General features: G+C 39.2%; 1 protein-coding gene across 1 annotated transcript in view; it reads right to left on the reverse strand.

Annotated features, from left to right (window-relative positions):
- Positions 1 to 359: 359 nt before the first annotated feature.
- Positions 360 to 12,658, reverse strand: part of kcnq1.2 (potassium voltage-gated channel, KQT-like subfamily, member 1.2) — a 127,093-nt gene continuing 114,794 nt past the window's right edge. Inside the window, exon 19 of the mRNA XM_077597437.1 lies at positions 360 to 1,903. Coding sequence (XP_077453563.1) covers positions 1,757 to 1,903 — 147 coding nt within the window. The 3' untranslated portion in view covers positions 360 to 1,756. The remainder of the gene's footprint in view (positions 1,904 to 12,658) is intronic.

Genomic DNA, 12,658 nt, shown 5'->3' on the forward strand with positions numbered 1-12,658 from the left:
CCAAAAGACCGGCGACAAAACAATGTAAAACAACACGGTCTACGCATCAATAAAAACCAACAATGGCCATGAGCAGTTTTACTGAGCCGACCTTTGTGTGTAGAAGAAAGAGTTTGTATGTACATGCGTTGTCCCTTTAAGAAGCTAGGTCAGTTCAGTCAGGGTCTTAACAAGTTCTCCAACAAAAAACAATAAAAGTACGGGAAATTTTGAGCTTTTCTTTAGCCTAATAATTAATAGGGCATTAAGTATGACTAAATAGTCATTCACAGTTTGTATTTAGGGAATTTGAGCAACGATTTAAATGGTAATTATCACTTACCTTCCGGGCGACCAAAAGACCGGCGACCAATCGACCGTGTACCACACATTTGTACTCCCTATTAAAACCATGAATATTGAGGTCAAAATTGTGAAACAGGGGCGGCTTATACGAGGGAAATTGTCAAATTCAAAGATTTTAAGTCTATTTTAAGGGTGTGGCTTATACGCGGAGGCGGCTAATATGCGAGAAAATACGGTAAGTGATTTATTTTAAAAGAGGGAGAAGCTAAATAGAACTCAATAAACCAGGGATTGTATTCTCCACATAGATTAAGGAGTAGTTTTATATATCTGTTATTAAATTTGGGTAGATCTTGGAAACTAATAATTGCTATCCCTAGAAATTCAAGGCTTCTTTCTTGTTACAATCATGATTCAAACTACAGCAACATGGCAAAAATAAATAAAAGTACTGCCCGCTTTTGTTGTGGAAGCAGGAAACAGGTACAGGATATCATTCTTTGATAAAATATTTAAATACTGTACAGGTCATTCAATAGATAAGACAGAGTTGAAAAATGAATTAGCATGTAAGCTAGGTGAATAATCACGCTAAAAAAACGAATGTAGAAAACCAAACTTTTGAGGACTATCCATTTAAAAAGAGGTTAGCTAATGCTAAGCGACTTTAGCTTTGCTAGCACCCGAAGCTTTTTGAACTGAACTTAAGATTTTTCCTCCATTTTGGATTCCCTGCTGGTTGATTTGAATACTTTTTGTTCGATATTTGCCTTTGTAAATATATTTTATAACATGACACTTGATATTTCTTTGTGTAGCACATTTTTGTTTTTGTTCCCGTGTTGACTCAACTTTCTGTCCAACTTCAAAAAGTCTTTTAAAGTAAAAATCTGGAGGAGATAAAGATGACTCCTGCTGGGACTGCTTAAAAATGATTGATGGACATTTAGAAAATCTGCTAAAAAGCCCTTCGTCTGCCTCCGCCTTCGTTTTTTTTATTAGCTCCAATGCTAGCAATATCTCCAAACAGGACGCTAAAATGTAGGCGGAATGAAATCCTCCCCTCCTGGCGTTCGTTATTTGATCACCTCTTACAAACACGGTCTAAATCTAGATGGCTTTCGGTGCGTGCCTGCGGACGGCGCCAAGATAAACACGGCGCTTAGCGGAATGCCTGCGCGCCGCGCCACGACGCCCGTTCGGGAAACGACCGTGCTATGATTGCTCGCTCGTTAGCTTAGGAATAATATTAGGACGAGAACGGCGGGCGAATATAAATTCGGTTCGTGAGGGAGTCACGGATTGGGGAGGCGTTGGGGAATGTTACAGGATTTTGAGGCTAAAATAAGAGCGCGGAAAAGCGGGTTACGGTAGCGAGATGAAGAAGGGAAGTTAGCGTTTCTCACCACACCGCCATTCTCGGTGATCCTTCTTTGGGTTTTTGTTGGTCCGGAAGTCAAACTGGGAAAGTTCAGGGTCCCTCGTCGATGCTGACACCCATTCGCTTCTGGATGGTCACCCTACGGATGGAAGACCTGGAGACCAGTTCGGGTTTGTGCACAAACTGGTCCGTAAGGATTCGGAGAACAGACTCCATTTTCTGGTCCATCTGGTAAACCTGGAAGACAAAAAAAGCACACGTCAAGGTTATTAATGTTAAGGCAGGGGTGTCAGACTCGGGTTGGTTCGCGGGCCGCTTTCAACGTCAACTTGATTTCACGTGGGCCGGACCATTTTAGACTCTGACTTTTTGAACACAAGTTCATTTTTTATACACAAAATAATGACGGTAAATTTGACACATAATTATAATATTCCAGAGAAAAAAGTTATTTGTTATTTGGCCTGATTGAAATCATGCAAAAACTGTCATGAAGTCAAACATTCCAGTCTGTTATTGGTTCTCCGTCCATCCATTTCTGAAGTGTCCTCCAACAAACAAACTCAGCCGAGTTTTAGCTCATTAGTCCACAGCACCTGCTGCTATTTTCCCGCAACTTCCTTCTCCTCCAAATTTTTTCTTTTGTTTCTAGGCATACACAAGAGTCACAAATTTGTGACTTTGGTTTTGGTTCAATGAAGTGCACTTCATTGGAGGAGCTTTTCTGCATTGCTGTTATGTACGACGCCCTAAATGAGCTTACCGGCAATTGTAATGAATAGGGCTGAATGGTATATATATATATATAAACATTTATATATATACACACACACATATATATATATATATATATATACTCACATACATATAGACATATATATGCAAACATATATACATATATATACACACATACATATAGACATATATATGCAAACATATATACATATATACACACATATATATACATATATACACATACATATATACACGTATATACATACATACACACATATATACGTATATACAAACACATATATACACGTATATACATACATATATACACACATATATATATATACACGTATATACATACATATATACACATACATATATATATATACACATATATACATACATACACATACATATATATATATACACGTATATACATACATATACGCTCCCCTCCTTACGAACGAGTTAGGTTCCAAGCGATTGTTCATAAGTTGAATTTGTTTGTAAGTTGATTCAGTGCTATATTTTGTATTATAATTTATGTTTAAGGCCTATATAAGTATATTGAAGGTTTATGTAAGTGCATTTGTATGTTTAAGGCTTGTATAAGTAACACGCATTGGTTTGTACTGAAAAAAACATTTAATAAAATGGAGAGAATATGTACAGTACTGTATAGAGAGAGAGATTTATGTATTAGAAACTGGCCGAAAGAAGCGATCTAACGACGATTGCAGTTTTCTTCTTTTTTTCATCATAAATAGCACTGTATGGCATCATTCAATTGATTTGCAAACTTTGTGCAACGTTCAATATTTGGGTCCTGCTGCTCGATCTTTCTGTTTATAAATGGTACTGACGGTTGAACAATTCAAGTTGTACATATATGTGCAACGCTCACCCCGCTCACGCGCATCAAACTTCGTTATTATTGCCACTTGTTTCAAATGAAATGGCTTGCCTCTTCCTTCCAACTCCCTCAATAGAAGCATTTCGCTTTTTACCAACTATATTCAATGATGGATGCATGAGATATTTAATGATACAAATGAAAAAGGTTCTTTGCACACTGGAGATACATTCATGCACTTCCGCATTGCAACGAAGAAGGTAGATGCTGGGTGAGCTGAGGTCTCACAGCGCCAGGCGTCGGTATTAGCGGCGGAAAGAAGTACTACTCCGAAAAAGGGGCGAAATACAAAATTGGACTTGCGAACATTTTTTGACTTAAACGCAATTTGCAGACATGTTCGTATGTACCGTTGTTCGTAAGTTGAATGTTCGTAAGTAGGGGAGCGTCTGTACACACATATATACACATACATATACATAAACTGAAATATGATGCTAAAGAATCATTATTATTATTATTATTGTTGTTTTATATGATCTATATATAGATCTATAAATGAACACAAAGAATAACATTAAATTGGATAAAAATACAATTACAATCTGGTTCTGGCCCAGAATAACAGTAAAGTTGCTTCATATTTACATGTTTGCTGGGTGAAAGTAGCAAAGAAAAACCCCATAAAAGCAATTAGAATTTTACTTTTGATATGGTCTCTAATGCAGATTTTCACACATTGTGAAATTTGAGTCTGGATTATAACATAGTCTAAGGATGCACATATCTAAAGTAATTTCTTATTAGCAAAGCAAAAAGTGCATTAAGTTGAACGCTAGCCAAAGTTGTACATTCCACTCTCGTCAACATAATTACGCAATCAATTACTTTTTATGTAACATTTGCAGAAGTACGGGGTCACGTTAGGTAAGTTTGTCCATATACACACAATTCCGTCTCTACACTTGGGTGATACATCGAGAATGGAACACGACACACACACACACAAAAACAAGCCTAGCAGGTCGCTAACATGCTGAACCCATTACGTGTTTTCAGCACCCAACATGCTGAGTGATGGCAGACGACTTAGTAAGAGGGCAGCGCTCCGCCGGTCATTAGTCAGCGGGACACACTGGGCCCCCCCCACCCCCCAAGCGGGAAGGACGGCTTTTTTATTCTCATTCCACCACATGTGAGCTTAACCCTCCTCGGATGTCCAATCCAAAGTCAGCAGCCACATTTCAAACACGGCCTTCCACGCAAGTCTTGGTTTGCGTGGAGTTCGCATGTTCTCCCTGGGCTTGCGTGGGTTTTCTCCGGGCGCTCCGGTTTCCTACCACATCCCCCAAAACATACCGTAATTTCACGACTATAAGGCGCACTTAAGTCTTAAATTTTCTCCAAAATAGACAGGGCGCCTTATAATCCAGTGCGCTTTATATATGGACCAATACTAAAATTGTTATCACGATAAAATCAAATAAATCAGCGGATAGGGTACACCATCCTCTAGAGCTCTCACAACTACGGCAAGCAGCCCCCGACTCTAGAAAAAGTACTGCGCAGTGACTGCTGGGATATGTAGTTCTTTTGTCAATACACCCAATGGATTGTGGCCTGTATACATCGACATCAACACAGCTTTACGAAGCATGGAAGGCAGCGTTGGAATAGTTACGCTAGCTACTAGCTAGCTACTATTTGCGAATGGATTGTGGCCGCCTGGACGAATGTATAAAACTCAGCGTTTTCGATGACTCATTTGGACAATTGTTCAATTCGGACACAGAAAATGAGGACTTTGATGGATTTGTGAGTGATGATGACGTGAGTACATTGTAAAATGGCTAAATAAAGTACAACCTCAGTTCTGCTTCCGTTGCCTTTTTAAAAACATGTTTTTAGCGTGTGTCCGTTTGTTTAAGCCGGTGTATGTCTTGCCATGCCTGGCTGCGTCTTTAAAAACGGTGCGTCCTTTGTGTGTCAAATACAGAAATAGCACTCATTACTGACACAGCAGCTTAAAATGTGATGTGCCATATAGTCGTGAAAATACGGTACATGCTAGGCTAGCTGGTTGAACACTGCAAATTGCCTAACCCTAGCTATGATTGGTTGTCCTTAGTCTCCTGGTGCCCTGCGATTGGCTGGACACAAATTCAAGGTGTCGCCTGCCTAGGGCCCGAAGTCAGCTGCGTTAGGCTCCAGCACCCTCTGCAACCCTTGTGAGGATAAGCAGTTCAGAAAATGAACGAATGCCTCATTCTATTATGCGACGACAGAATCCTGAAGCACGATTGGACGGATGACAACGATTTTCCGAAAACAAAACAATGGCTTTTCAATGTCCAAGTTTTCGCTTTAAGGACGAAGACCACCAAACGAGACCCGCGTCCTCAACTCAAAGCAAGAAAATAGACGTACTTCCCTATTCCGAGCTCATTTCTAGTGACATCATGTCTACAAGATGATTTTTTCCCTGGTGTTTTAAAATTGTCCCCACAAAGTTCCGTGATGTTTTCCAGGATTTTTCCACAATTCAATTGGAGCGCTTCCGTGGGCTTGAAATGTTCTTCCTCTCTGGTTTCCACGCTAACGGAAAACCACCAACTAACATAGCCAAGTCTGCGAAAATCCCTGACGTGTCCACCTGACCCATTTGCACACTTTCCCTTGAAAAATGTACGAGTGCAGTACACCACCCAGACACTAGGGTCTCTCCCATTGCAAGGCGCAAGGAGACAAAGGACAACCAATCAGAAGTCGGCACTATTTAGCATACAAATACCCTAGCACGCATGCATTTGGGAATGTGGGAGGTAACCGAAACACCCGGAGAAAACTCACGCAAGCCCAGGTAAAAAAATGCAACCAACACACTGACACAGTATCGAACCCTCGACTCCAAAACTGCGATGCACTAACCACTCGTCCACGTGGGAGGAAACCGGAACACCGGAGAAAACTCACACAAGCCCAGGTAAAAAAATGCAACCCCCACACTGACATAGTATCGAACCCTCGACTCCAAAACTGCGATGCACTAACCACTCGTCCACGTGGGAGGAAATCGGAACGTCCGGAGAAAACTCAACGTAGATACGCATCAACGTAGATACGCATCAACGTAGATACGCATCAACGTAGATACGCATCAACGTAGATACGCATCAACGTAGATACGCATCAACGTAGATACGCATCAACGTAGATACGTATCAACGTAGATACGTATCAACGTAGATAAGTATCAACACAGATAAGTATCAACGTAGATAAGTATCAACGTAGATAAGTATCAACGTAGATAAGTATCAACATAGATAAGTATCAACGTAGATAAGTATCAACATAGATAAGTATCAGCGTAGATAAGTATCAACGTAGATAAGTAGTCAGCATAGATAAGTAATGAGCATAGATAAGTAGTCAGCATAGATAAGTAGACAACATAGATAAGTAGTCAACATAGATAAGTAGTTTACATAGATAAGTATCAACATAGATAAGGAGTCAACATAGATAAGTAGTCAACATGAATAAGTGGTCACATAAATAAGTCGGTACAAAAGTAACTAGTGCTAACAATGGTTAGCAGCTAGCAGGTCTATCTAGCTAGACAGCTGGTCCAAGCATCAAGTTCTTTTTATGAAATCAAATAACAATGAAACAGTGAACCCTGTTAACGTGTCATTTCTCAAACATGATAAGCTGCGAGCGGCGATCTATTTTGGGTCATTTGTTCCCAACTTCAAAACAAAATTTAGAACTAAATGAATTCCACCTTTCACCACGTCTGCGTCACCACTTCCAATTGATAAAAGCACTTTGAATGGTTTAATAGATCGTAAAGACTGAGGCGAGGGGGGGGGGGGCGTTAATAGAGCATTTGTTCTCAAGGACAGCTGAACATGATTTGCTCTTTATGAGGAGTTGTGGGGGGGAGCGGGGTCTTCAATACAATATCATTATTGGGGCGCAGAAGCCTGTTTTTGCTTCTTTGGGTCACAAATTGTTAATATGCGTTTTTTTTCTCTAGTGATTACCTTACAGTCATATAGAACATGGGTCTCGAACCCGTGGCCGTTTTGCAATAGGCAAATGTTCTCCGCTTGCTACTAGAAAGAAAGATACACAACATGGTCTACATTACACAGAACATACACGACATAATCATATGTGTTCAGTGCATATGTCACATGTCATGGTTGCGCTCATAAAAACACACCACAAAGAGTATAATCCGACATCTTTATCACCGCTTTTAAAAAGTTCCCTTCACTTTATTTTATTATATTTTCCCCCAGAATCAGTTCCTTCAAATTTTAAGATTTTTTTCCCCCTCTGGTCATGTTTACAACAACAATACCTTTATCTTTTTTCCCCTAAGTTGAAGTCATAGTGTAATGATATCATCATTTAACCGGGAGAAGCCCGCTTTCAACAACTTAATTTGGAAAAAAAATGACTTAATTGCTCTTGTAAAAAATATGACTATATTCCTGAGGGGCATAACTAATTGGTTATATTTATTTTCTGACATGCCGGACCCATATGGAGTTAAGTGCTTATAAAAATAATCTCATAATTGCACATTTTTCCACCCTGAAGCTACTTTTCAACGACTTTTTCACAAGTTTAGGAACAATAAGCACCAGGGTAGAATGTAACGACTGTATATTTAACTCCTCCCCCCCCAAAAAACGGGCCACGCCCACAATGACTGGGCTCCTCCTCCTCCAGCTGCTGCGAGAATCGAACACCGCTATCCCACCAACCCCATTAACCACAACACACTCACGCATTTTCCCCCTCCCATTTTTCTGCCAGGGCGCGGTGGCAGCCGGCGTGGCGCGGTTCGAAGCCGGGCGGGGGAGGTGCGGCCTCACCACGGCGCCTGTTGCGGGTTGCCAACACTGGCGCTTTGTTGGCACTGTCAATAGGCCAGTCAGCGCCTGATATTATAAATATAAACGCCACGGCAAAGGGTTGGGGACGTACCAAGCGTGTCAGCCGGGGAAAAATATTGAAATGGACTCGAACAACAACAAACAAAAAGACAAATAAATAATCAATTCATAATAACAATAACTAGTCAATAAAAAAGCAAATGATAATGAATACATAACTAGGTCTACAATGTCTTCTGTGTCTGTCTTGCTACTGCAACCAATGAAATTTTCCAAATACGAGACAAAATAAAGTTCTAATCTAATCTAATAACTAATAAATAAACAAACAAAATAATAAATAAATAACTAGGTCTACAATGTCTTCTGTGTCTGTCTTGCTACTGCAATAAGGAAATTTCCCGAATATGGGATGAAATAAAGTTCCAATTTAATCTAATCTAATAACTAATAAATAATCAAATGAGTAAGAAATAATAAATACATTAGTCAACAACATAAACAAGTAAGGATGTGCACAAATAAATAACAACAACAAACTGACAAATAAATAATTAATAATAACAATAACTAATAAATAAACAAGCAAATAATAATAAATACATAACTAGGTCTACAATGTCTTCTATGTCTGTCTTGCTACTGCAACCAATGAAATTTTCCTAATACGAGACAAAATAAAGTTCTAATCTAATAACTAATAAATAAATAATCAAATAAGTAAGAAATAGTAAATAAATTAGTCAACAACATAAACAAGTAAGGAAGTACACAAATAACAACAACAAAAAGACAAATAAATAATCAATTAGTAATAACAATAACTAATAAATAAACAAGAAAATATTAATACATAATAAATAACAAGGTCTTCTGTGTCTGTCTTGCTACTGCAACCAATGAAATTTTCCAAATACGAGATAAAATAAAGTTCTAATCTAATAACTAATAAATAAATAATCAAATAACTAAGAAATAGTCAATAAATTAGTCAACAACATAAACTAGTAATGAAGTGCACAAATAACAACAACAAACAAACAGACAAATAAATAATCAATTCATAATAACAATAATTAATAAGTAAACAAGCAAATAATAATAAATACATGACTAGGTCTACAATGTCTTCTGTGTCTGTATTGCTACTGCAACAAAGAAAAATTCCCAAATACGGGATGAAATAAAGTTGTAATCTCATCTAATCTAACCTAATCTTTCCTAATCCAACCTAATCTAACCTACCCTAATCTAATAACTAATAAATAATCAAATAACAACAACAAACAAACAGACAAAAATAATCAATTAATAATAACAATAACTAATAAATAAAAAATCAACTGAGTAAGAAATAATAGTCACCAACATAAATAAGTAGGGTGCACAAATGACAACAACCAAACAAACAGATAAATAATCAATAAATAATAATCTGTTCTTTTGTTTGTTATAGATATTTATGCATTTTCCAATTTATGTTGTTGACTACTTATTATGTTGATGACTTATTTAGTATTTATGACTTTTTAAAAAAATATTTGTTATTATCTATTTATTATGTATTTGTCTGTTTGATCGTTGTTGTTATTTGTGCACTTTGTGGTTAAGATTTAAATCGCATTACTCTGATAATGAGAATAATCAATTCAATTAATTATGGAGGTCATGTGACGTTTACATTGACTACACCGTCCAATTAAAATGTCCCAAAAACCAACAGGAAGACACAAAAAAAAAAAAACACCAAAATTCAGCCAAAAGCAACCAACACAGAGAAAAACAGCCCCTAAATCAACAGGAAATGACCCAAAATTTACAGGAAATACCCTGTCACTACCCTAACATGACACAAAACTGACGCAAAATGACCTAATTGACCGCCATTGACAACAATAGAAGTCCAATTCACATCCACCTTCTGCCCACGCTCATCTTTCAGCGCCATTGACGGCGTTAGCTAACAACCCAAATTTACGGCGAGTCTACGGGCCCTTAAGTTACCTTTTTATGGCCAAAACTAACCCGGACCGGCCCCCCACCAGATCTGGTGGGCACGAAGGCGGGCCATCAATCAAGTGCGGCACAAAGAAGCAAGCCATGTGGCACAAAGGGATTCAAACGGGGGTCCACATAAGCCATGTAAACAACTGCCGTGATACAGTTGAAAGGATTAAAGATGATGATGATGATGTCGTGTGCGTGTATAGGCGTGCCCCGCCTCCTGCCAGCTGTCCGTCCCGCCCAGACAGTGGGCCGAGCGCCTGGTGCCACGGGGCCCCAAACAGCGTGCCAAGTGACTCGTGGGTGCGGCGCCCCCGCGACCAAGTGTTCCTTTTAAGAAGCAGTAAAGTTATTTGCTTGGAGACAAAGAGGCCTCCATTCTAGGAGGAGAGCACAGCTGGGCGCCACATGATTAGATTAGATTAGATAACTTTATTCATCTTGTATTCGGGGAATTTCACTGTAGCAAGAGGCTGAGAATACAGACACAGTAAAAGATCATTTTGACATAAATAAATAGGTAATTAATATATAGAGAGACAAAGAAAAGTCGCTTCTACCTTCAAAAAGATTAGAACTATATTTCATCCCATGTTCTTGGTTGCAGTAGCAAGGCAGACACAAGACACACAAGACATTGTAGACCTAGGTAAAAAACTGGAGCCACATACAGGAAGTCCACATGGTGGGGACAGTATTAGGTGGTATAGTATTACCCAATTTTTCGTGGATTTAGCGAAAAAGGAGGGATACTGTGAAAAATATTTCAGTAGTAGTTCCCCGTTTTTCGCGGTGTATCTTAAAAACCGCGAAAACGCAAACACATTGAAACGTGAAAAAAACGCAAAAACGCAAAAAATATTGCATTAAGTTTTTTTTGTTTCTTTAATTGTTGCTGATTAAAAAAAAATACGTTCCAGTAAAAACTGCTTCCCATTAACACAAATAACACTCGGTTAAAAAACGGGAAAATGCAATAAGCGCCAAACACAAAAAACCCGCAAAATAATCTATTGTTTTTTGGCCTGTATTGTTTGTTTTTTTAATTGTTGCTGTTAAATTATTTCGTAATCCAGTAAAAACTGCTTCCCATTACCACTACAAATACTCGGTTTAAAACGGGGATGTCAAAAGTGCAGCCTGTGGGCCAGAAGTGGCCCGCTCGGCGGTCCAATTTGGCCCGCGGTGTTGTTATTCACTTTGTAGCTAATTCATTTTGTCTATACATAATTACATGCTTTTTAATTATTACAATAATTACACCGCAAAACCAGAGTTATGTGCATCTGTGTGAAAAAAATACTACGATTATATTGAATGTTACTTCAACAAAATCACCATTTTATAAATGAAATTATCGTTCCTTGATCAACAGTCTGTAAAAAGTGGTTGAATTCTACTTTCTTAGTTCAGTTCAAATGTAACGAAATAAATAACTACCACTTTAAGCTTAGCGGAAGCCTCAAATCGGCGGCCATCATCAAAACTGATAAAATAGCACCCTTAATGACATTTGCGCAGTGACGCATCGAAACCCACATCCACCTGTTTCACCCCCCAACCCGCACAATCCCAGTGACCCACCAGCTGTTGAATGTGGAGCAGCAGACGCATAAACATACACACACACACACCCACACAAACGCAACGTCCTTCTCCACACGCCTGCTTGCAAATAAAGCCAAGTGGTATTTTTAGCATGTAGCATACAAAGAGCCAAAGATCTGCATCACTTTGTTACCCCACTCCCCCCCCCCCCCCTTTCCTCCCCCCTCAGGGGGGAAGCAGACGGGACAGTCCATATTTAGAAGAATGTTGACGTAGCGTACTGGAGGAAATTCGGCTGGGGAAATATCCGCAGGTAGCGAAATCACGTGTTGGCACGCAGCGTCTGGCAACGTCGAGCTGGAAAAAAAATCTATTTCGGGTTCGGTAAATAGGGAAAAAATATATACGAGTTCGGGGGCGTCCCAGTAGAAGCGTGTCAAGCGACTTGGAACGTAGTTCTCGGACTATAAGTTGCACTTTTTTGGGAGGGACTGTGATTTATTTACTGGAAAACATGTGTAAATATCCGCATAAAGCTGAGTCATTGCTGTTTTGAATAGACGGGAAGGAGCTAGCCAGTTCGTGGTTCCCGATGGGGAGGAATCGCTCGTCGTCATGCCCATCTTGTGCCCGTGGTGCCAATGGAGGGGTGGGCGGGCATTAAAATTTGATCTAAAAGTCCGTTGGTCTTTTTCGGGTCAATAAAAATGTCCTGTCTGCACGCAAACGTCTTGAGTAGGCGTGACTAAGTGAATGCAAATGGTTGTTTTCTTTACCGAATGTGCCTGAACGCATTTTTTTTTTTGGCTGAAGCGACTTGACGCACATTATATTAACGGTCGCCAGAGCCTATTACACAAACACACAGCTGTGCATGCTTTTGTGGTTCCTGAACAAAGCTGGCATCCTGATGAACCTGGCAACCATCTGGAACAAAAGACC

Source organism: Stigmatopora argus, chromosome 3 (assembly GCF_051989625.1).
Source record: "Stigmatopora argus isolate UIUO_Sarg chromosome 3, RoL_Sarg_1.0, whole genome shotgun sequence".
Taxonomy (NCBI): Eukaryota; Metazoa; Chordata; class Actinopteri; order Syngnathiformes; family Syngnathidae; genus Stigmatopora; species Stigmatopora argus.